We start from the raw sequence: 23,937 nt of genomic DNA on the forward strand, positions 1-23,937 counted from the left end.
ATTAATTTATTTTCACATTTTTTTTATTATTATTTTAAGTTCGCTCATAAGGAACTCGAAGGTTGTTGGGTGGTTTCATGTTTTTTCCTGCTGTTTTGTTTTGTTTTGTTTTGTTTTGTTTTGTTTTGTTTTGTTTTGTTTTGTTTTGTTTTGTTTTGTTTTGATCTGTTCTGTTCTGTTCTGTTCTGTTCTGTTGTGGTGTGGTTTGGTTTGGTTTGGTTTGGTGAAAAGAATGCCCATTTTGATATGGAACATATGGAAGAGAGACAATTCAGTTACCACTTCTTTTATTGACAGTGTATTTATTTTTTGATTGCATCAAAAATAAACAGCTAAATATGACGTGTTGACAAACAGCAGTGTGATTCAGTTATTAAATAAATGTCAAATCTTAAAAGCTCATTTCCTCAATGCCAGAGTCATGAGCGATTTGTTTGGTCAGACGTTCCTGAACTGTAGAGGGAGCACCGTGTCACATGGGTCATGAGGCCATGGAAGCAACACTAAATGCAGGCATGAGCTTCTTACCTTGAAGTCGTCTGCTGTAGATTTCGACAATTCTACAACACAAAATGGACAAAAATATCAGTTGACTTGCTACAACCATCAATCATGAACTTTGTTTGTACTGGCAGCAACTGAAGTGTTAACATTAACACAGAATATTAGATCCAAAAGTCACAGATCCAAAGTCACAGAACAAAACAGGAGTCAGAGTCAGGAGTCAAGATCAAAATACTTCCATGAAACTCACCTCGCAAGCTTGCTGAGCCCAACAACCTTTTTGTTCGGGAGGTAAGCTATATGAGCCTGAAATATGAAAACAGCACAGCATTGGTGTCTACATGGAGACAACATGAGTGATTTCCAGGAAAAAAAACATGCAACAGCATCTTCCAAAGCCTCGTAGGAAGACTTCAGCTCTCCATGTTAGCTAGGTTTGCTGAGACAATAGCTAAAGGCTTCAGTGCCAGCAGGACTCAGGCTCAGTTCTAAAGTCACTACCTTGCCAAAGAAGGGCACCAGGTGATGCTCACAAAGAGAGAACAGCTCAATGTCCTTGACTATCACCATCTCCTCGTGGTTTTCATCAAAGATGGCATCATTTAGGATGTCTGTGAACAGAGCAGATGCAACATAAGATGTGCGTTGCTCCCCTCGAGGAGAAGCTGCCTGTTTTATTCTCACCTTGGGTGGTCTCCTTGTAGCCTTTGGTGAGGAACTGCATGGCTTTGGCAGCACGCAGCGGCGTCCGTAGCAGTCCCTCCCTGTTGACGTCCTCGCCGAGCTCACTCAGAACTGTTGTGTAGGCCTTCTCAATGTGGGACAGTTTGCCGGCGTCTGCTGTTTCCTGGTCGCTGTTTTGTTCCTTGTGTGAGTCGTTGTGTTTGGTATTGACACACATGTCCAGATACTGTGTGACGACGCTGTTCTTCTCTGAGCCGTTGAGGTACTCCATTCCAGCTGTAGGGCTCTTGGATTGCTGCAGGATTCAAGGAGAACGCTGGACGGTTGGTCTTTGGCTCAGTAGTGTCTGGAAGGACAGCCCATTGTGTTTTTATACTCTGATGCGACGCCTGGAGGCTGTAACATGATGTCACACTCAAGACACCCATGAACACAGGAATGACATGTGAACGTTTTCCCTCACAGGAGATGCAGAATACAGACAATGGACGTAATGGGCATCACAATCAATTTCAGGTAATCTAGTGTCAAATGTCATGGAGCAGCATTTGACTGATCTCATGCTCACATCTGAGGTCGTGCTCAACACGACTGCAGATCTTCACCCTCAAATTGAGGATTCTTCTTGTAGGGTCTGGCAAAAGGGCCCCACAAAGACGTCAGGGCCCCACAAGGAAGTGTTTTCCACAAAATTGGACCTCACAAGGATAGATATGCTTGAACAGGCACAGAACCATGTCTGTATTTCTATCCTTGTGGGGACATTTTGAGGTTTCTCGTTGCCATAATGCTTCCCTCTCACCGTTAACCTAAGCAGCCAAAACATATGGCTCACCTTAACCAGGACCCTGAACCACAGTTTGTGGCCACAATATTAAACCTCTTTTTATGACATATTAACCCTCTAAACCAGTGGTTCTTAACCTGGGTTCGATCGAACCCTAGGGGTTTGGTGAGTCGGTCTCAGGGGTTCGGTGGAGCCTCCGCCGCAGAGGTCCACCCCTCAGTCTAGTCTGCAGTCAGTGGGTCACAGTCATTGAAAGCGTCCTGCTCTGAGATTTCCTACCAGTCCGCTTTGAGGTCGCTGGTTTATGCAGCAGAGTGAGACCTCCATTTCAGACCGCTTACAGAGGGCTGTATATGTGTCTGAGTGGAACTCCCTACCGGTCCGCTTTGAGAGCGGTATCTGAATATCTGATATCTGAACCGGTCTCTCAAAGGCAACAGCAGAAGTCACACTGAGGTAAGTTGTTTTGAGTTCATGCATTGTCTTGGTTTTGTTATTTGAACAAGGTGATATTAATGCACAATTCATTTTGTGCACCAGTAAAAAAAAAATCCGATTTTATTTTTTACTGAAGAAGGGTTCGGTGAATGAGCATATGAAACTGGTGGGGTTCGGTGCCTCCAACAAGGTTAAGAACCACTGCTCTAAACCTTGTGAGGACAGGCTGAAATGTCTCCACAAAGCAAAATGTCCTCACAAGAAGGTGGATCGTCAAGACTCAGTACTCTCCAGTATGGCAAAACATGCCCACACACACTCGCACATGTTGCATTTTTTGTGGAGACGTTGCATGGCGATGTCACGCTTGAAATGAGTCACGGTTGCCGCATGTGGAATGCTCATGTGCCGAGCAGCCGGCTACAGCAGTGAGTGACGAATGTCAATAACAATGGAGGCAGGAGGGAGCTCAGCTTTTGCTGGGTGGAAATCCAACCACTATTTCGAGTTTGTTTATGCCAAAGACAGGACTATTATGGTTTGTTGTGAATTCTGTGCTGGAGATAAAGTGTTGTCTGCCTTCAATAACACTACACCAAACTTGAAGAAACATTTGGACTCACAGTCAGACCGACGGAAAAAGTTTGTGCGATGGTACGAAAAACAGAGCTGCGACCAGCGCAGCAGGTCTGATGCCACTGAAACAACAAAAACTGAACTTTGGTGGAAAATCATGAAGTGGAGGGGAGTTGAAGAGGCTGGTTGCGTGGTACGTCCTGGAGGAAATGCTGCCTCTTAACACAGTCGACACACCGTAGTTTCAGACAGTTGTACAGAGGATCCCTGCTACTGTTAATGCCGAGCTTCCTCACAGAACATGGTGTTCATCCTACCTGGAAAAGGAGTCTGCTGAAATGAAACGTTGCAATGGATGAGGTCGACTATGTGTCAACTGCTGTTGATATTTGGACTGCGAAGAACAAAGTTGCATGGGGGTGACGCTCCACTGGAGCGGTACATCCTCACTGGAGCACAATGAGGCTGAATTCACGTTCGGCATACATGTGATGTTATTGGATCCGAAATTGAAAACATCCACTCTGCATATGGACTGTTCAACAAAGTAGTTGCAGCACTGACTGTTATTGGATCCAACTGTGTAAAGGCTTTTAAAGTTCATCAACCTGTCACTGCATCCGAAGATGAGGATGCAACGGATGACTTAGAGTCCAGTCCCACTGACGACAACGGCAATGATGTCACTTCTTTAGATGTGTCAAAAGTCCTCTCAGATGAGAATGAGAGTGATGGCCAGCTGTCTCTCCCCCCACACCACAGGTGTGCTTCTCATCCATTGAACATCATCTCCACTTCTGTTGTAGAGAGATTTTTGACTTCTCACCCAGAAGCCAGGCCTGTGTCTAGGACCAGCATAGCAAAGTGCACAGCTCTTTGGACCAAAGCAAGCAGATCATCTCTTGCCTCTGAAACAGTGGAGGAAATCAGCAAAAGAAAACTCCTGGTTCCTACATCCACAAGGTGGAGCACCTTTCTTGAAGTTAGGAGAATTACATAAGTCCCTATCAGTCAACTGAATACTCAGCCCACTAAACTGGGAGTTAAATGCTTCAAAGATAAGGAGCACCAGTTTTTGGACGAATACTGCACCGCCATGAAGCCACTGACCTCTGCTCTCGACATCTGAGAAGGTGACTGTTCTAATGGGACTTTACTACCAGCTCTTGAGGTTTTGATGCAGAAGTCCTTGGCTGTCAAAGATTCCCTCTCCAGAGCGACTTCTGGCCTTCCAGATGCCATCGAGCTGGTATGTTCCGTCCTTTAGCAAGTCATTGTTTATTTCATAAAGCATTTCATTCTAATTTCATTATTAGTATCACAAAAAACATATAGGTTGTAACAATTGTAAAGGGGAGTTTATTTTGCCTTTTTCCGTTTTGTTTTAAGAAACAAAGAAGTGTGATGGTCGTGTCTCCATGTGTGGAAACTGGCTTTTCTGTCACGTTCTCACAGTGTAGTGTCTGTTCGGCGTTTTCTCTGTGCTTTTATTTTGTTAATCCCTGTAGTTTCCTTTTCCTTTCTACCACCCAGCTTAATGGCAGCGCAGCTGGAACTCATTCAGTCATCCACCCCCCCGTGGATATCTTCATGTGGGTTCTAGACTGCAGGCTGCTAGATGGTAACGTCGTGTCATTCGGTAACTCTCCCGCGACTTATCCTTCCTTGTTGAACTCTTGAGCTTTCTAGATTTTTGTGCGCGCTTGAATTTCTCTTCAGCCGCTTTCTTAGTTTCGCTTTCTCCTATTCGCTCCCCTTTAGTTCTTCTCTTACAAATTGAATAATCTGTCCATGTGTGAGTCTTATACGCACCTTTTCATTTAACAATTGTTGTATATTTTTCCTGCGTGTGAGTTTATTCTTCTCCTCCACATAGCGCTTTTAGTTGATCTGGACCTTGTGAGTTATTATCCCAGCGTTTTAGTGTTCTCCCTCGTTTTGAAGGTTGACATTGATCGCGGTTTGTTTTGACTCAGGTGCCTTCAGTTCCTGCCTTCGTCGTTTGTGCTTTTTGTGATTTTTGTATTAAATTTTTGAATTTAATCTCGTGTTCGTGCCTTCTGTCAGCCTGCCATCATCTGCACCTGGGTCACTTCTTAGGAAAGCATGACATTTTCTCTTGTTAATAAAACCAAGAACAGTCCTTTCTCCCCACATCGTCGCATCGTTTTTTGTCTCTTTTGACGTTGAGGAAGACCCGAACCATTTCAAGGTGTATAAATAACAACAATAAGACATTATATTTAGTCCACGTTGGCCTTTTTGCTTTGTTGAAGCCTCTACGCCCATTTTGATAAGGAACACAAGAGAGAGAGTCCAGTTAGCACTTTTATTGTCAGTATACATTTTAATCTGGAGCACTGTTGAATAACATTTTTTTTTTTTTTTTTTGGTTGCATGTTATCAAAAACAAAAAGCTAAATACGATGTGCTGAAAAACAACAGTGTGTGATTAAGTTATTAAATAAAAGTTAAATCTTAAAAACTCATTTCCTCAATGCAAGAGTCATGAACTCCTTCCTGGTTTTGGGATCGTCATGAAAGGCCCCCAACATGACACTGGTGACGGTGCTGGCGTTCATCTTCTGCACGCCTCGCATCACCATACACATGTGACTGCAACAAACAGAGGCCAGCATTATTATGAGTCTCAGTCAGTGGAGATACATTTGAGCTTCATCAGATGGACCACATCACATCTGCTGCAGCAATAGTCTTCCTTTTGTTGCCATCTAGCCATTGTTCAGCTCTTCCCAGTCAAGCGTACTCACACAGCCTCGATGACCACTGCTACACCAGCTGGCTCCAGCGCCTCAGAGATGGCTGAAGCGATTTGTTTGGTCAGACGTTCCTGAACTGTAGAGGGAGCACCGTGTCACATGGGTCATGAGGCCATGGAAGCAACACTAAATGCAGGCATGAGCTTCTTACCTTGAAGTCGTCTGCTGTAGATTTCAACAATTCTACAACACAAAATGGACGAAAACATCAGTTGACTTGCTACAACCATCAATCATCAACTTTGTTTGTACTGGCAGCAACTGAAGTGTTAACATTAACACAGAATATTAGATCCAAAAGTCACAGATCCAAAGTCACAGAGCAAAACAGGAGTCAGAGTCGCTGTCCAGTCAAGATCAAAATACTTCCATGACACTCACCTCGCAAGCTTGCTGAGCCCAACAACCTTTTTGTTCGGGAGGTAAGCTATATGAGCCTGAAATATGAAAACAGCACAGCATTGGTGTCTGCATGGAGACAACATGAGTGATTTCCAGGAAAAAAACAAACAACAGCATCTTCCAAAGCCTCGTAGGAAGACTTCAGCTCTCCATGTTAGCTAGGTTTGCTGAGACAATAGCTAAAGGCTTCAGTGCCAGCAGGACTCAGGCTCAGTTCTAAAGTCACTACCTTGCCAAAGAAGGGCACCAGGTGATGCTCACAAAGAGAGAACAGCTCAATGTCCTTGACTATCACCATCTCCTCGTGGTTTTCATCAAAGATGGCATCATTTAGGATGTCTGTGAACAGAGCAGATGCAACATAAGATGTGCGTTGCTCCCCTCGAGGAGAAGCTGCCTGTTTTATTCTCACCTTGGGTGGTCTCCTTGTAGCCTTTGGTGAGGAACTGCATGGCTTTGGCAGCACGCAGCGGCGTCCGTAGCAGTCCCTCCCTGTTGACGTCCTCGCCGAGCTCACTCAGAACTGTTGTGTAGGCCTTCTCAATGTGAGACAGTTTGCCGGCGTCTGCCGTTTCCCGGTCGCTGTTTTTTTCCTTGTGCGAGTCGTTGTGTTTGGTATTGACACACATGTCCAGATACTGTGTGACGACGCTGTTCTTCTCTGAGCCGTTGAGGTACTCCATTCCAGCTGTAGGGCTCTTGGATTGCTGCAGGATTCAAGGAGAACGCTGGACGGTTGGTCTTTGGCTCAGTAGTGTCTGGAAGGACAGCCCATTGTGTTTTTATACTCTGATGCGACGCCTGGAGGCTGTAACATGATGTCACACTCAAGACACCCATGAACGCAGGAATGACATGTGAACGTTTTCCCTCACAGGAGATGCAGAATACAGACAATGGACGTAATGGGCATCACAATCAGTTTCAGGTAATCTAGTGTCAAATGTCATGGAGCAGCATTTGACTGATCTCATGCTCACATCTGAGGTCGTGCTCAACACGACTGCAGATCATCACCCTCAAATTGAGGCTTCATCTTGTAGGGTCTGGCAAAAGGGCCCCACAAAGACGTCAGGGCCCCACAAGGAAGTGTTTTCCACAAAATTGGACCTCACAAGGATAGATATGCTTGAACAGGCACAGAACCATGTCTGTATGTCTATCCTTGTGGGGACATTTTGAGGTTTCTCGTTGCCATAATACTTCCCTCTCACCGTTAACCTAAGCAGCCAAAACATATGGCTCACCTTAACCAGGACCCTGAACCACAATTTGTGGCCACAATATTAAACCTCTTTTTATGACATATTAACCCTCTAATCCTTGTGAGGACAGGCTGAATTGTCTCCACAAAGCAAAATGTCCTCACAAGAAGGTGGATCGTCAAGACTCAGTACTCTCCAGTATGGCAAAACATGCCCACACACACTCGCACATGTTGCATTTTTTGTGGAGACGTTGCATGGCGATGTCACGCTTGAAATGAGTCACGGTTGCCGCATGTGGAATGCTCATGTGCCGAGCAGCCGGCTACAGCAGTGAGTGACGAATGTCAATAACAATGGAGGCAGGAGGGAGCTCAGCTTTTGCTGGGTGGAATTCCAACCACTATTTCAAGTTTGTTTCTGCCAAAGACAGGACTCTTATGGTTTGTTGTGAATTCTGTGCTGGAGATAAAGTGTTGTCTGCCTTCAATAACACTACACCAAACTTGAAGAAACATTTGGACTCACAGTCAGACCGACGGAAAAAGTTTGTGCGATGGTACGAAAAACAGAGCTGCGACCAGCGCAGCAGGTCTGATGCCACTGACACAACAAAAACTGAACTTCGGTGGAAAATCATGAAGTGGAGGGAAGTTGAAGAGGCTGGTTGCGTGGTACGTCCTGTAGGAAATGCTGCCTCTTAACACAGTAGACACACCGTAGTTTCAGACAGTTGTACAGAAGATACCTGCTACTGTTAATGCAGAGCTTCCTCACAGAACATAGTCTTCATCCTACCTGGAAAAGGAGTCTGCTGAAATGGAACGTAATATCAAGATTGCTATGGATGAGGTCGACTATGTGTCAACTGCTGTTGATATTTGGACTGCGAATAACAAAGTTACATGGGGGTGACGCTCCACTGGATCGGTACATCCTCACTGGAGCACAATGAGGCTGAATTCACGTTTGGCATACATATGATGTTATTGGTCCCGAAATTGCAATGGTGGGCCGTGCATTTCACACCTCGGCCTTCAGTAGTGCTCCGTCTGAATCTATCCAACCCACAATAACTATTTTATTGTCATGGTTCGTGCTTTTACTGTGTCACTTCCTGTGTTCCGGTTCATATTTTCCTGTTTGCTCTCTCACCCCCTCCAGCTTCATGGCAGCGCAGCTGGTTCTCATTCCACTGATTGCCTCTGCAGAGATTTATACACATGGAGAACCAGCATGTGCTGCCAGATGATCGTCTTTTGTTCTCATGGTATGTTATCTGGATTGCTTTGTTTGCTTGTGACCCTGTTTATCTCTCTGTTTTGCTCTGTGTTCATCTCCTCGTTCTGTCACGTTTGTCTCTCTTCTCACTCTATCGAGCTCTCCTATCGCTTGCTCCCTGTCTTTAGCTCTGTGTTAGCTTCCTCGAGCATTTGTGTTACTCGCTACTTTAGTTCAGCCTGTGTGCTACTTATTTCCTCAGTTAGTGTGTTAGTTTTCACCTCTACCGAGCATCTTTAGTTTTGTATTAGCTTCGTGACAGTTATGAGTGTTTCTTAGTTGTCCCCATTTTCAGGCTTGTATTTCTTACGCCTGCTTTCTGTTTCAGGTTTATCCCCTCCGTTCGTGTTTGTTCTCCGCGCTCTGCTTCTGGTGTCTTTGCCTTCAGTTTAGATTTCTGTCTGTGTATTATTTTGTGTTTATTGTAATAAATAGTCTAACAGAACTCCCTCATCCGAGTCCTCTGAGTTTGGAGTCATCTGCTCTTGGGTCTCCTTCGCTTAGCAGTCATGACATTTATGGCTATAAAACTTTGACTGCAGCGATCGCTGCAACACACAAAAAGCATCAATTATTAGTCATAAAATTGCAATATTATTTGGGAATATAGCCACATTTTACTCACCAAAAATAATTTTTACTTTACACAAAATCCTTTCTTTCCTCAAGATTTCAATTACTCTGTCGTGCAGATTATTCTTGTGTTTCAGTTCCATCAAGTAGTCCTTTTCTATCACCATTGAAGCCTGTCATATTTCTGACAAGTGTTTATTCGATTTAGGGCTGAAAATGTCCATTCGACAGAAGTTGTGGACACAGGGATGGTCAGCCCCAAACACACGTGTACAGCTGCCCCATGCTCTCACTCATTTTTCTGCTGAAAGAAGGCAAGGAGATCATTGGGAGATTTTCCTGCAACGGTATCCATGGCATACATTACAGTCAGTTCTGTTCTTAGCTGAGGCAGTTTCTCTCCCAGTTTCCATTCAGTCACGTGTGACCTGTTATTTAAGTCTCTTTTTAGTTATATCTCCGTCAAGTTTCTCCTCGTGTGCGTGTGTATCCACCACCACCGAGCGCTTTGTTTGATCGCCACCTCGTGAGCTTAACTCCCGGTGTGTTTTCTGTTCTCCCAGTTAATATACTGATTCTAATTTGCCTCTCTTGTTTTCCAGATTCTTCCCCAGTCCCTGTGTATTGATCCCCGTCCGTGTTTTGGTTCCCGTCTCCTTTAGTTACTAGCTTTTTGTCTATTTATTTTGTACAATCCATCAATTAAATCTTGTAATTTAATCACATGTTCCGTGTCCTCCGTCGACCAACACTGACTGCACTTGGGTTCATTCATCCGCCATCATGACACAAACGTCAATTTTTTGCGGTTTTGAAATCTGGTCTTTCTCTGGCAAATGATATTGTGCAGAACCCTGTCATGGAGTTGGGTTGGTGATAATGTGCACGAAGATAATGCACTTGACCTCTGTGCGCTCGGAGCGCCCACGGTGTGTTCAGTGGCCTTGTAGATTTCCTCGTATCGGCTCCTCTTTCGTTCAACTGTCACAAAACTCCTTTACTCTTGCCAGACAAAACTGTAAATCCAGTTTTTTGACCTGTGGTATTGAAAAGAGCACGTCTGAATGCTCAAAAAATGCTATTAAATGTGTAAAGCAGACAAAACTCAATCTTCCGGACTTTAAATCCATCAGCACAGTGCAAAGACTCCTCATCGTACTGGTCATGATGCTCAAGGATATGATGAAACAGTTCCTTTAGAGCATCTCTCTTCTCAAATACTGTATTGAACACTCTAGATGTGTACTGCCACCGTGTTGGTGCCACATGAGGGAGACGGCGATGGCAGATTTCGTCCAGTAGCTGCGTGCACTGAGGTGATCTAGAAAAAAATGCAGCAAGGCCATCGAGGTGGGCAATAAAGATCTTGCATTCTTGAAGCTTTGAGGCCCCCTGAGTCAGTACTAAATTGAGCCGATGTGCATAGCAGTGTACGAATAAAGCCAACGGTGCTTTCTCCTTAACTTTAGCCAGCACCCCATTTAATCCAGAAGACATTACTGCTTCACCATCAAAACACTGGTAAGACCGCTCCTTGATACCTGTGGCCGTTATATAACGCAGAACCATTGCGAGTTGCGCTGCGTGACTAGCGTCTGTCATCTCATCCACCATGACACAGACAAATGGTGCATTATTAACTTTCCCTTCTGATCTCTTCTCCCTTCGCCTCAGCAATAGCAGTGATCAGGTCGTTTTGTATTTTGCCCGACGTCCCACTGAACACTTAGTGGTTTAGTGGACAGGTGGTAATGTAAGTCTGTGTTGCTCTCAGCAATGACAGTAAGTAGCTCCATATAGTTTCCTTTCTTTTTGGATCCAGCGCTTTCATCGTGCCCCTGAAATGAAAGTTCCTGCTTGCCCCCCAAAAAATGACACAGTCTTTCAGTCTTTTCCAGATTTCCCTATTTTTGTTCACCTTTTCGTTGTGGAGCTCCGTTTCCCTGAGCACTTGCTCGCTCAGCTGTAGATCCACTCTGGTTTCCCCAAAAGTTTTGGAGAGCACAGTTGCTTGTGAGTGTCCAGCAGTGCTTTGGTGTCTGGTTGCTGCCTTGGTTAGGCAAGTCAAATTTACAAATCCAGTGTTGCACCAAACACCACATCGATCTGTGGCAAAAAATAAGTACTCCCAGCAATACAGTTTGCAGTGTTCCTCAGAGCCTGTGGGCCAGGGCTTCCGCTCATAGTGAGTGGACTGAAAGTGGCGGACAAATCCTTTTCCCGGTTGTGATAGGCTTGCTAGCTTCGGAGTTGCCCGACCTTTCTGAAAACAATGTTCAGTTTTTCTTGAAAAATCCGTCTTGAAAATGACTGACAGTAAATCTGCAACCAAATCCGTTTCTTCTCCTCCTTCAGCCATTGTGAGTCGACAAAACCGCTATTAAATCAACTCAACATATTTGTTTGTGCAGCTCACTACAGATGCAGTTTACAAGCTCTGGCGAGTCCACTCTCTCACTATCCAATCATAGGGGGTGAGAACGCTGACGTTTCCGAACGCCTGCTCCAAGGCCTTGGTGTCGCCAACTCTAAATCTGATTGGTTAAAGCAACAGTTTTACCGACACTTATTTTATGCTCTAGATCTTATGATGAAGGCCTCCAGGTTGGTTTCTGACCCTAGCAGCAAATAATTGCTGAAATGTGAGTGGTTAAATGCTTGAATATGAAAACACACATCTGGAAGCAGCGCAGCCAGGGGAAAAGCTATGAAAGGAAACTGACCAGACGATTTGGAATTATTTAATGAGTATTCATGGACAAAATATTATGAACACCAGTGTGTGCTTCTGATATTTTTCAGGCCAGCAGAGAAGGCCTTGCAGGCCCTGACAGCCCAAAACAGTGAAATTGAAAACATCCACTCTGCGTATGGACTTCTCAACAAAGAAGTTGCAACACTGACCGATATTGGAACTGTGCAAAGGCTGTTTAAGTTTATCAGCCTGTCACTGGACAGAGTAAAGGAACATCTGTCATTGGAGTGCAGCAAAACTGCTCCTGTAGCACCAAAACCTGGGGATGTGCTCACCACCTCTTCCAGCCAGGGTTAGATGGACTTTTTCGATTTTGAGGCCGAGCCTGAGGAGACATACTCAGCTGCAAGGGAAGTCATGAATTACCTGAGGTCAGCCTGTGACCTTCAGGTTCTCCATCAGTTTTCAAGCATTAAAAAAATGTTTTGTTTTGTTTTGTTGAAGCCTCAACGCCCATTTTGATAAGGAAGACAAGAGAGAGAGTCCAGTTAGCAGTTTGTTTATTGTCACTGTACATTTTAATCTGGAGCACTGTTAAATAACATTTATTTTTTAATTTTGGTTGCATATTATCAAAAACAAACAGCTAAATATGATGTGCTGAAAAACAACAGCGTGTGATTCAGTTATTAAATAAATGTAAAATCTTAAAAACTCATTTCCTCAATGCAAGAGTCATGAACTCCTTCCTGGTTTTGGGATCGTCATGAAAGGCCCCCAACATGACACTGGTGACGGTGCTGGCGTTCATCTTCTGCACGCCTCGCATCACCATACACATGTGACTGCAACAAACAGAGGCCAGCATTATTATGTCTCAGTCAGTGGAGATACATTTGAGCTTCATCAGATGGACCACATCACATCTGCTGCAGCAATAGTCTTCCTTTTGTTGCCATCTAGCCATTGTTCAGCTCTTCCCAGTCAAGCGTACTCACACAGCCTCGATGACCACTGCTACACCAGCTGGCTCCAGCGCCTCAGAGATGGCTGAAGCGATTTGTTTGGTCAGACGTTCCTGAACTGCAGAGGGAGCACCGTGTCACATGGGTCATGAGGCCATGGAAGCAACACTAAACGCAGGCATGAGCTTCTTACCTTGAAGCCGTCTGCTGTAGATTTCAACAATTCTACAACACAAAATGGACGGAAACATCAGTTGACTTGCTAAAACCATCAATCATCAACTTTGTTTCTGCTGGAAGCAACTGAAGTGTTAACATTAACACAGAATATTAGATCCAAAAGTCACAGATCCAAAGTCACAGAGCAAAACAGGAGTCAGAGTCAGGAGTCAAGATCAAAATACTTCCATGAAACTCACCTCGCAAGCTTGCTGAGCCCAACAACCTTTTTGTTCGGGAGGTAAGCTATATGAGCCTGAAATATGAAAACAGCACAGCATTGGTGTCTACATGGAGACAACATGAGTGATTTCCAGGAAAAAAACACACAACAGCATCTTCCAAAGCCTCGTAGGAAGACTTCAGCTCTCCATGTTAGCTAGGTTTGCTGAGACAATAGCTAAAGGCTTCAGTGCCAGCAGGAGTCAGGCTCAGTTCTAAAGTCACTACCTTGCCAAAGAAGGGCACCAGGTGATGCTCACAAAGAGAGAACAGCTCAATGTCCTTGACTATCACCATCTCCTCGTGGTTTTCATCAAAGATGGCATCATTTAGGATGTCTGTGAACAGAGCAGATTCAACATAAGATGTGCGTTGCTCCCCTCGAGGAGAAGCTGCCTGTTTTATTCTCACCTTGGGTGGTCTCCTTGTAGCCTTTGGTGAGGAACTGCATGGCTTTGGCAGCACGCAGCGGCGTCCGTAGCAGTCCCTCCCTGTTGACGTCCTCGCCGAGCTCACTCAGAACTGTTGTGTAGGCCTTCTCAATGTGGGACAGTTTGCCGGCCTCTGCCGTTTCCCGGTCGCTGTTTTTTTCCTTGTGCGAGTCGTTGTGTTTGGTATTGACACACATGTCCAGATACTGTGTGACGACGCTGTTCTTCTCTGAGCCGTTGAGGTACTCCATTCCAGCTGTAGGGCTCTTGGATTGCTGCAGGATTCAAGGAGAACGCTGGACGGTTGGTCTTTGGCTCAGTAGTGTCTGGAAGGACAGCCCATTGTGTTTTTGTACTCTGATGTGACGCCTGGAGGCTGTAACATGATGTCACACTCAAGACACCCATGAACGCAGGAATGACATGTGTTTTCCCTCACAGGAGATGCAGAATACAGTCAATGGACGTAATGGGCATCACAATCAATTTCAGGTAAACTAGTGTCAAATGTCATGGAGCAGCATTTGACTGATCTCATGCTCACATCTGAGGTCGTGCTCAACACGACAGCAGATCTTCACCCTCAAATTGAGGATTCATCTTGTAGGGTCAGGCAAAAATGCATTGCTTGCAAAACTGCAAACACAACATGGACTTTTTACCAAACTTCACACTGCCAAAGAGGCAGCCGTCAGGACAGGTTTTGTCATTTCTCACAAAATGACCAGAAAAAATAAAGCGTATTCTGACGGAGAGTTCATTAAGGAGTGTTTATTGGACTCGCACATATGCCCACAGAAAGGACTGTAACGCGGCGGATTGAGGACATCGCAAGAAACTTAAAGCTTCAGCTCAAGAACAGAGCACCCAACTTTGTTTTCCTATGTCTTTGGATGAGAGCTGCCATGGGATCACCACAGACTTTCGAATCACGGAGGAGTTGGCAGCAATGTAGTCGATGAAAGGGACATGACTTGTTCAGAGAGGTTAATGCATATTTGGACATGTTCGGACTGAAATGTGACAAGCTTGCAGGTGTGACAACAGGTGGTTGTCCAAATCTGACGGGGAAAAATGTTGAACTTTTAAAGAGAATGCAGGCTAAAGTGACAGAAATTAACCCTGTGCAGAAATAGACATTTCTGCATTGCATTATACACCAGGAAGTGTTGTGTAAGATGGTGTTAAAAATTAAACATGTTGTTGATGCTGTAACTAAAACAGTTAACTTCATCAGAGCGAGAGCATTAAATCACACATCAAATTGTATCATTTTTGGAGGAAAATGACATTGAACATGGTGACATAAGCTATCACTGCACTGTTACATGGCTCAGCCTTGGCAAGGTACTGAAAAGTGTTTGGGACCTGAGAGACCAGGTTCAGGATTTCTGTGTTAAAAATAGTCATGATGTCCCAGAAGTTTCAGATAAAGACTGGGTGGCAGACCTGGGATTCCACTGCACTAATGGATGAACTAAATGTCAAACTGCAGTGCAAGGGGCTTTTTGTGCATGAGATGTAGAGTGCAGTGAAGGCTTTTATGAGAAAATCGCAGCTTCTCTCAAGCCAAGTGAAGGACAATATTATGACCCACTTGCCAACACTTACGGAAGCCAAAAGACCAAGTGATCACCTCCAAAAGTACCCAATCATGTTAGAAGCACTGCATGCAGAGTTCCAAGGTGATTTCAGTATTTCCAAACTCAAGCGTGAAATGCACATGGTTTCTTCTCCCTTTAACTGTGGTGTGGATGATGCACCAAGTGAAATTCAGATGGAACTCATTGACCTGCAGTCTGACACACTTCTGGCAGATCACTTCAAGTCAGTCTCACTGCTGGACTTTCACTCCTCCCTCAAAGAGGAGAACTTTCCACACCTGAGGAGGCATGTTCAGAGGAGCCTAGTCCTCTCTGGATCTACCGATCATTGTGAACAGACATTCTGAGTGAAGACGTTCAACAAATCCAAACACAGATCATCCATGACTGATGACTACCTCTCAGCTGTCCTTCACATAGCCACTTCAGACATTCAGCCAGATTTCAATGCCCTTGGTTAAACCCATAACTGACTGGATTATTCTCACTGAAGAGCTAACATGAGTTGGAGATAAACAAGTTAAATATTAATTGCACTGATACAATAATTGTTTCTGTTTTCTTTTTTGACCTGTACGCCACAATTTCACATCACCTAATATAAATATTCAGCTAGCTATACCAGCTATTGAAAATATTTAAGCATTTTACAATTGAAGAAAGTTGGTGGCCCTCTGGCACAATTCAGGTTTCTCATGTGGCCCCTGGTAAAAATGAAATGTCCACCCCAGTCTGAGAAGGTGACTGTCCTTATGGGAGTTTACAACCAGCACTTGAGGTGTATAAATAACAACAATAATACATTCATAGTACAAACCCCACACTAGACATGTTTTGCAGGTAATGTAATAGCAAATGGCCTTGGCATTATCTGAGGAATTATATTTTCAGGCCATCCAGACCAGGTTTGGTGATGTGCTGGATGACAAAGATGGCCTCCGAGCAGCTGTCAGTTCTCTAAAATTCATACTCAAATGGCTGAGAGATGCAGGTAGGAGGGACATAGTAAAGGAACATCTGTCATGGGACTGTAGCAAAACTGCTCCTGCAGCACCAAAACCTGGGGATGTGCCCACCACCTCTTCCAGCCAGGGTTAGATGGACTTTTTCGATTTTGAGGCCGAGCCTGAGGAGACATACAGGTACTCAGCTGCAAGGGAAGTCATGAATTACCTGAGGTCAGCCTGTGACCTTCAGGTTCACCATCAGTTTTCAAGCATGAAGAAAATGTTCTTGAAGTACAACAACAAAGTGCAGCTGTGGCGCAACTTTTCAGTCTGGAAGAAATAGACTTAGTGACAAGAGGTTTGAGAAGCTTCTGTTAATGAGGTAGAACCATTGGTTTAATCATCCCACTCATTTTTTTCATTCATAGCATACAGTTACAACAGAAGTGACAGAAGAATTTGTTTTGTTTTGTTTTGTTTTGCTTTGTTGAACTTTGCTTTGTTGAAGCCTCAACGCCCATTTTGAAAAGGAAGACAAGAGAGAGAGTCCAGTTAGCAGTTTGTTTATTGTCACTGTACATTTTAATGTGGAACACTGTTAAATAACTTATTTTTTAAATTTTGGTTGCATGTTATCAAAAACAAACAGCTAAATATGATGTGCTGAAAAACAACAGTGTGTGATTCAGTTATTAAATAAATGTCAAATCTTAAAAACTCATTTCCTCAATGCAAGAGTCATGAACTCCTTCCTGGTTTTGGGATCGTCATGAAAGGCCCCCAACATGACACTGGTGACGGTGCTGGCGTTCATCTTCTGCACGCCTCGCATCACCATACACATGTGACTGCAACAAACAGAGGCCAGCATTATTATGAGTCTCAGTCAGTGGAGATACATTTGAGCTTCATCAGATGGACCACATCACATCTGCTGCAGCAATAGTCTTCCTTTTGTTGCCATCTAGCCATTGTTCAGCTCTTCCCAGTCAAGCGTACTCACACAGCCTCGATGACCACTGCTACACCAGCTGGCTCCAGCGCCTCAGAGATGGCTGAAGCGATTTGTTTGGTCAGACGTTCCTGAACTGTAGAGGGAGCACCGTGTCACATGGGTCATGAGGCCATGGAAGCAACACTAAATGCAGGCATGAGCTTCTTACCTTGAAGTCGTCTGCTGTAGATTTCAACAATTCTACAACACAAAATGGACGAAAACATCAGTTGACTTGCTACAACCATCAATCATCAACTTTGTTTGTACTGGCAGCAACTGAAGTGTTCACATTAACACAGAATATTAGATCCAAAAGTCACAGATCCAAAGTCACAGAGCAAAACAGGAGTCAGAGTCAGGAGTCAAGATCAAAATACTTCCATGAAACTCACCTCGCAAGCTTGCTGAGCCCAACAACCTTTTTGTTCGGGAGGTAAGCTATATGAGCCTGAAATATGAAAACAGCACAGCATTGGTGTCTACATGGAGACAACATGAGTGATTTCCAGGAAAAAAACATGCAACAGCATCTTCCAAAGCCTCGTAGGAAGACTTCAGCTCTCCATGTTAGCTAGGTTTGCTGAGACAATAGCTAAAGGCTTCAGTGCCAGCAGGACTCAGGCTCAGTTCTAAAGTCACTACCTTGCCAAAGAAGGGCACCAGGTGATGCTCACAAAGAGAGAACAGCTCAATGTCCTTGACTATCACCATCTCCTCGTGGTTTTCATCAAAGATGGCATCATTTAGGATGTCTGTGAACAGAGCAGATTCAACATAAGATGTGCGTTGCTCCCCTCGAGGAGAAGCTGCCTGTTTTATTCTCACCTTGGGTGGTCTCCTTGTAGCCTTTGGTGAGGAACTGCATGGCTTTGGCAGCACGCAGCGGCGTCCGTAGCAGTCCCTCCCTGTTGACGTCCTCGCCGAGCTCACTCAGAACTGTTGTGTAGGCCTTCTCAATGTGGGACAGTTTGCCGGCGTCTGCCGTTTCCTGGTCGCTGTTTTTTTCCTTGTGCGAGTCGTTGTGTTTGGTATTGACACACATGTCCAGATACTGTGTGACGACACTGTTCTTCTCTGAGCCGTTGAGGTACTCCATTCCAGCTGTAGGGCTCTTGGATTGCTGCAGGATTCAAGGAGAACGCTGGATGGTTGGTCTTTGGCTCAGTAGTGTCTGGAAGGACAGCCCATTGTGTTTTTATACTCTGATGTGACGCCTGGAGGCTGGAACATGATGTCACACTCAAGACACCCATGAACGCAGGAATGACATGTGAACGTTTTCCCTCACAGGAGATGCAGAATACAGACAATGGACGTAATGGGCATCACAATCAATTTCAGGTAATCTAGTGTCAAATGTCATGGAGCAGCATTTGACTGATCTCATGCTCACATCTGAGGTCGTGCTCAACACGACAGCAGATCTTCACCCTCAAATTGAGGATTCATCTTGTGGAGTCCGGCAAAAATGCATTGCTTGCAAAACTGCAAACACAACATGGACTTTTTACCAAACTTCACACCGCCAGAGATGCAGCCGTCAGGACAGGTTTTGTCATTTCTCACAAAATGACCAGAAAAAATAAAACGTATTCTGACGGAGAGTTCATTAAGGAGTGTTTATTGGACTCGCGCATATGCCCACAGAAAGGACTGTAACGCGGCGGATTGAGGACATCGCAAGAAACTTAAAGCTTCAGCTCAAGAACAGAGCACCCGACTTTGTTTTCCTATGTCTTTGGATGAGAGCTGCCATGGGATCACCACAGACTTTCGAATCACGGAGGTGTTGCCAGCAATGAAAGGGACATGATTTATTGAGAGAGGTTAATGCATATTTGGACATGTTCGGACTGAAATGGGACAAGCTTGCAGGTGTGACAACAGGTGGTTGTCCAAATCTGACGGGGAAAAATGTTGAACTTTTAAAGAGAATGCAGGCTAAAGTGACAGAAATTAACCCTGTGCAGAAATTGACATTTCTGCATTGCATTATACACCAGGAAGTGTTGTGTAAGATGGTGTTAAAAATTAAACATGTTGTTGATGCTGTAACTAAAACAGTTAACTTCATCAGAGCGAGAGCATTAAATCACACATCAAATTGTATCATTTTTGGAGGAAAATGACATTGAACATGGTGACATAAGCTATCACTGCACTGTTACATGGCTCAGCCTTGGCAAGGTACTGAAAAGTGTTTGGGACCTGAGAGACCAGATTCAGGATTTCTGTGTTAAAAAACGTCATGATGTCCCAGAAGTTTCAGATAAAGACTGGGTGGCAGACCTGGGATTCCACTGCACTAATGGATGAACTAAATGTCAAACTGCAGTGCAAGGGCCTTTTGTGCATGAGATGTAGAGTGCAGTGAAGGCTTTTATGAGAAAATTGCAGCTTCTCTCAAGCCAAGTGAAGGACAATATTATGACCCACTTGCCAACACTTACGGAAGCCAAAAGACCAAGTGATCACCTCCAAAAGTACCCAATCATGTTAGAAGCACTGCATGCAGAGTTCCAAGGTGATTTCAGTATTTCCAAACTCGAGCGTGAAATGCACATGGTTTCTTCTCCCTTCAACTGTGGTGTGGATGATGCACCAATTGAAATTCAGATGGAACTCATTGACCTGCAGTCTGACACACTTCTGGCGGAGCACTTCAGGTCAGTCTCACTGCTGGACTTTCACTCCTCCCTCAAAGAGGAGAACTTTCCACACCTGAGGAGGCATGTTCAGAGGAGCCTAGTCCTCTTTGGATCTACCGATCATTGTGAACAGACATTCTGAGTGAAGATGTTCAACAAATCCAAACACAGATCATCCATGACTGATGACTACTGTCCTTCACATAGCCACTTCAGACATTCAGCCAGATTTCAATGCCCTTGGTTAAACCCATAACTGACTGGATTATTCTCACTGAAGAGCTAACATGAGTTGGAGATAAACAAGTTAAATATTAATTGCACTGATACAATAATTGTTTTTGTTTTCTTTTTTGACCTGTACGCCACAATTTCACATCACCTAATATAAATATTCAGCGAGCTATACCAGCTATTGAAAATATTTAAGCATTTTACAATTGAAGAAAGTTGGTGGCCCTCTGGCACAATTCAGGTTTCTCATGTGGCCCCTGGTAAAAATGAAATGTCCACCCCAGTCTGAGAAGGTGACTGTCCTTATGGGAGTTTACAACCAGCACTTGAGGTGTATAAATAACAACAATAATACATTCATAGTACAAACCCCACACTAGACATGTTTTGCAGGTAATGTAATAGCAAATGGCCTTGGCATTATCTGAGGAATTATATTTTCAGGCCATCCAGACCAGGTTTGGTGATGTGCTGGATGACAAAGATGGCCTCCGAGCAGCTGTCAGTTCTCTAAAATTCATACTCAAATGGCTGAGAGATGCAGGTAGGAGGGACATAGTAAAGGAACATCTGTCATGGGACTGTAGCAAAACTGCTCATGCAGCACCAAAACCTGGGGATGTGCCCACCACCTCTTCCAGCCAGGGTTAGATGGACTTTTTCGATTTTGAGGCCGAGCCTGAGGAGACATACAGGTACTCAGCTGCAAGGGAAGTCATGAATTACCTGAGGTCAGCCTGTGACCTTCAGGTTCACCATCAGTTTTCAAGCATGAAGAAAATGTTCTTGAAGTACAACAACAAAGTGCAGCTGTGGCGCAACTTTTCAGTCTGGAAGAAATAGACTTAGTGACAAGGGGTTTGAGAAGCTTCTGTTAATGAGGTAGAACCATTGGTTTAATCATCCCACTCAATTTTTTCATTCATAGCATACAGTTACAACAGAAGTGACAGAAGAATTTGTTTTGTTTTGTTTTGTTTTGCTTTGTTGAACTTTGCTTTGTTGAAGCCTCAACGCCCATTTTGAAAAGGAAGACAAGAGAGAGAGTCCAGTTAGCAGTTTGTTTATTGTCACTGTACATTTTAATGTGGAACACTGTTAAATAACTTATTTTTTAAATTTTGGTTGCATGTTATCAAAAACAAACAGCTAAATATGATGTGCTGAAAAACAACAGTGTGTGATTCAGTTATTAAATAAATGTCAAATCTTAAAAACTCATTTCCTCAATGCAAGAGTCATGAACTCCTTCCTGGTTTTGGGATCGTCATGAAAGGCCCCCAACATGACACTGGTGACGGTGCTGGCGTTCATCTTCTGCACGCCTCGCATCACCATACACATGTGACTGCAACAAACAGAGGCCAGCATTATTATGAGTCTCAGTCAGTGGAGATACATTTGAGCTTCATCAGATGGACCACATCACATCTGCTGCAGCAATAGTCTTCCTTTTGTTGCCATCTAGCCATTGTTCAGCTCTTCCCAGTCAAGCGTACTCACACAGCCTCGATGACCACTGCTACACCAGCTGGCTCCAGCGCCTCAGAGATGGCTGAAGCGATTTGTTTGGTCAGACGTTCCTGAACTGTAGAGGGAGCACCGTGTCACATGGGTCATGAGGCCATGGAAGCAACACTAAATGCAGGCATGAGCTTCTTACCTTGAAGTCGTCTGCTGTAGATTTCAACAATTCTACAACACAAAATGGACGAAAACATCAGTTGACTTGCTACAACCATCAATCATCAACTTTGTTTTTGCTGGAAGCAACTGAAGTGTTAACATTAACACAGAATATTAGATCCAAAAGTCACAGATCCAAAGTCATAGAGCAAAACAGGAGACAGAGTCGCAGTCCAGTCAAGATCAAAATACTTCCATGACACTCACCTCGCAAGCTTGCTGAGCCCAACAACCTTTTTGTTCGGGAGGTAAGCTATATGAGCCTGAAATATGAAAACAGCACAGCATTGGTGTCGACATGGAGACAACATGAGTGATTTCCAGGAAAAAAACATGCAACAGCATCTTCCAAAGCCTCGTAGGAAGACTTCAGCTCTCCATATTAGCTAGGTTTGCTGAGACAATAGCTAAAGGCTTCAGTGCCAGCAGGACTCAGGCTCAGTTCTAAAGTCACTACCTTGCCAAAGAAGGGCACCAGGTGATGCTCACAAAGAGAGAACAGCTCAATGTCCTTGACTATCACCATCTCCTCATGGTTTTCATCAAAGATGGCATCATTTAGGATGTCTGTGAACAGAGCAGATTCAACATAAGATGTGCGTTGCTCCCCTCGAGGAGAAGCTGCCTGTTTTATTCTCACCTTGGGTGGTCTCCTTGTAGCCTTTGGTGAGGAACTGCATGGCTTTGGCAGCACGCAGCGGTGTCCGTAGCAGTCCCTCCCTGTTGACGTCCTCGCCGAGCTCACTCAGAACTGTTGTGTAGGCCTTCTCAATGTGGGACAGTTTGCCGGCGTCTGCCGTTTCCCGGTCGCTGTTTTTTTCCTTGTGCGAGTCGTTGTGTTTGGTATTGACACACATGTCCAGATACTGTGTGACGACGCTGTTCTTCTCTGAGCCGTTGAGGTACTCCATTCCAGCTGTAGGGCTCTTGGATTGCTGCAGGATTCAAGGAGAACGCTGGACGGTTGGTCTTTGGCTCAGTAGTGTCTGGAAGGACAGCCCATTGTGTTTTTATACTCTGATGCGACGCCTGGAGGCTGTAACATGATGTCACACTCAAGACACCCATGAACGCAGGAATGACATGTGAACGTTTTCCCTCACAGGAGATGCAGAATACAGACAATGTAGCTAATGGGCATCACAATCAATTTCAGGTAATCTAGTGTCAAATGTCATGGAGCAGCATTTGACTGATCTCATGCTCACATCTGAGGTCGTGCTCAACACGACTGCAGATCTTCACCCTCAAATTGAGGCTTCATCCTGTACGGTCTGGCAAAAGGGCCCCACAAAGACGTCAGGGATCTACTGATCGTCACACAGCAATGAACAGCGGAACACCACTCGGCGTTTCTGTGGATAATTACAAGCGTTGGAACACATTTCATGAGGAAGTATTTGTTTTGGATCTATTACATCATCTGGTTCAACGAAGTGACGCTTGTTCATCGATCTACTACACATCGAGGAAGCTGAATGTCCTGACGGGAGTGTTCATCTTAGCGGTTAAATCGGACTTTTGTTGTTCAGTTACGTACGTAGTCGGGAGACCCACATCCAGCAGACAGGGACTGGAGATTGAGTTCAGCAGTTTTAATAAGACTAAATAAATACACTCAACTTCTAATCTCAAAGGAGGATCTCAGTAATACAAACAAACACTATTTCAAACGAACACAGGAGGCCAGAAAAACAAAGACAATTCCAAAACAACACGAGATGGTGACAAAGTCCAAACTAACAAAGTATACGGCCAGTGTCCTTGAGCGCAACAGAGTCTTTAATAGAACCAGTAGATCAGTGAGCGTCCATGAGCGCGTAATCAGTCCAGAGAAAGGGAGATGAAGTCCACAGGAATCGGGGGAAGAGGAACCAGGAGGTCATGCACAGACACACTAGAAAGAGCAAAAGAGATCAATCAGAAAAAAAACTCTAACAGAAAGTGCATGGCAAAATGTCCATGGTCCACAGATGAATCTTTGTCGAGACAAAACACGGAGGGTCATACGAGGGGAGTATACATGACCCCCAATCCCATAAGAGAGCCGGAGAGAGAG

General features: G+C 44.4%; 5 protein-coding genes across 5 annotated transcripts; all 5 read right to left on the reverse strand.

Moving 5' to 3' along the window:
• Positions 1-391: 391 nt before the first annotated feature.
• Positions 392-1,459, reverse strand: LOC128759230 (GTP cyclohydrolase 1-like). Its single transcript, XM_053866071.1, has 5 exons — positions 1,189-1,459; positions 1,006-1,115; positions 755-810; positions 529-560; positions 392-453 (listed from the first exon to the last, which is right to left on the reverse strand). The coding sequence occupies exons 1-5, from the start codon at positions 1,457-1,459 to the stop codon at positions 392-394; spliced, it is 531 nt and encodes a 176-aa protein (XP_053722046.1).
• A 3,996-nt stretch (positions 1,460-5,455) lies between these two features.
• On the reverse strand, positions 5,456-6,854 carry LOC128759290 (GTP cyclohydrolase 1-like). The gene is made up of 6 exons (XM_053866197.1): positions 6,584-6,854; positions 6,401-6,510; positions 6,151-6,206; positions 5,921-5,952; positions 5,761-5,845; positions 5,456-5,605 (listed from the first exon to the last, which is right to left on the reverse strand). Exons 1-6 carry the CDS (start codon positions 6,852-6,854, stop codon positions 5,476-5,478), a joined length of 684 nt encoding a protein of 227 aa, XP_053722172.1. The 3' UTR covers positions 5,456-5,475.
• A 5,786-nt stretch (positions 6,855-12,640) lies between these two features.
• LOC128759383 (GTP cyclohydrolase 1-like) lies at positions 12,641-14,013 on the reverse strand. The gene is made up of 6 exons (XM_053866307.1): positions 13,743-14,013; positions 13,560-13,669; positions 13,310-13,365; positions 13,084-13,115; positions 12,924-13,008; positions 12,641-12,770 (listed from the first exon to the last, which is right to left on the reverse strand). Exons 1-6 carry the CDS (start codon positions 14,011-14,013, stop codon positions 12,641-12,643), a joined length of 684 nt encoding a protein of 227 aa, XP_053722282.1.
• A 3,004-nt stretch (positions 14,014-17,017) lies between these two features.
• On the reverse strand, positions 17,018-18,406 carry LOC128759446 (GTP cyclohydrolase 1-like). Its single transcript, XM_053866433.1, has 6 exons — positions 18,136-18,406; positions 17,953-18,062; positions 17,703-17,758; positions 17,477-17,508; positions 17,317-17,401; positions 17,018-17,161 (listed from the first exon to the last, which is right to left on the reverse strand). Exons 1-6 carry the CDS (start codon positions 18,404-18,406, stop codon positions 17,032-17,034), a joined length of 684 nt encoding a protein of 227 aa, XP_053722408.1. The 3' UTR covers positions 17,018-17,031.
• A 2,990-nt stretch (positions 18,407-21,396) lies between these two features.
• LOC128759509 (GTP cyclohydrolase 1-like) lies at positions 21,397-22,789 on the reverse strand. The gene is made up of 6 exons (XM_053866558.1): positions 22,519-22,789; positions 22,336-22,445; positions 22,086-22,141; positions 21,856-21,887; positions 21,696-21,780; positions 21,397-21,540 (listed from the first exon to the last, which is right to left on the reverse strand). Exons 1-6 carry the CDS (start codon positions 22,787-22,789, stop codon positions 21,411-21,413), a joined length of 684 nt encoding a protein of 227 aa, XP_053722533.1. The 3' UTR covers positions 21,397-21,410.
• Between the last annotated feature and the right edge of the window lie 1,148 nt (positions 22,790-23,937).

The sequence above is a fragment of the Synchiropus splendidus genome, chromosome 1 (assembly GCF_027744825.2).
Source record: "Synchiropus splendidus isolate RoL2022-P1 chromosome 1, RoL_Sspl_1.0, whole genome shotgun sequence".
NCBI lineage: Eukaryota > Metazoa > Chordata > Actinopteri > Syngnathiformes > Callionymidae > Synchiropus > Synchiropus splendidus.

Bases quoted from the DNA above. Each gene is read 5' to 3' on its own strand.
- LOC128759230 (XM_053866071.1), bottom strand. From the start codon at position 1,459: ATGGAGTACCTCAACGGCTCAGAGAAGAACAGCGTCGTCACACAGTAT. The intron at 1,116-1,188 runs GTGAGAATAAAA...CTCTGTTCACAG, and splicing joins CTACAAGGAGACCACCCAAG to ACATCCTAAATGATGCCATC. The intron at 811-1,005 runs GTAGTGACTTTA...TTCATATTTCAG, and splicing joins TGGTGCCCTTCTTTGGCAAG to GCTCATATAGCTTACCTCCC.
- LOC128759290 (XM_053866197.1), bottom strand. From the start codon at position 6,854: ATGGAGTACCTCAACGGCTCAGAGAAGAACAGCGTCGTCACACAGTAT. The intron at 5,846-5,920 runs GTAAGAAGCTCA...CTCCCTCTACAG, and splicing joins CTACAGCAGACGACTTCAAG to TTCAGGAACGTCTGACCAAA. The intron at 5,606-5,760 runs GTGAGTACGCTT...TGTTTGTTGCAG, and splicing joins GCAGTGGTCATCGAGGCTGT to TCACATGTGTATGGTGATGC.
- LOC128759383 (XM_053866307.1), bottom strand. From the start codon at position 14,013: ATGGAGTACCTCAACGGCTCAGAGAAGAACAGCGTCGTCACACAGTAT. The intron at 13,366-13,559 runs GTAGTGACTTTA...TTCATATTTCAG, and splicing joins TGGTGCCCTTCTTTGGCAAG to GCTCATATAGCTTACCTCCC. The intron at 13,009-13,083 runs GTAAGAAGCTCA...CTCCCTCTGCAG, and splicing joins CTACAGCAGACGGCTTCAAG to TTCAGGAACGTCTGACCAAA.
- LOC128759446 (XM_053866433.1), bottom strand. From the start codon at position 18,406: ATGGAGTACCTCAACGGCTCAGAGAAGAACAGTGTCGTCACACAGTAT. The intron at 17,759-17,952 runs GTAGTGACTTTA...TTCATATTTCAG, and splicing joins TGGTGCCCTTCTTTGGCAAG to GCTCATATAGCTTACCTCCC. The intron at 17,402-17,476 runs GTAAGAAGCTCA...CTCCCTCTACAG, and splicing joins CTACAGCAGACGACTTCAAG to TTCAGGAACGTCTGACCAAA.
- LOC128759509 (XM_053866558.1), bottom strand. From the start codon at position 22,789: ATGGAGTACCTCAACGGCTCAGAGAAGAACAGCGTCGTCACACAGTAT. The intron at 22,142-22,335 runs GTAGTGACTTTA...TTCATATTTCAG, and splicing joins TGGTGCCCTTCTTTGGCAAG to GCTCATATAGCTTACCTCCC. The intron at 21,888-22,085 runs GTGAGTGTCATG...TTTGTGTTGTAG, and splicing joins GGGCTCAGCAAGCTTGCGAG to AATTGTTGAAATCTACAGCA.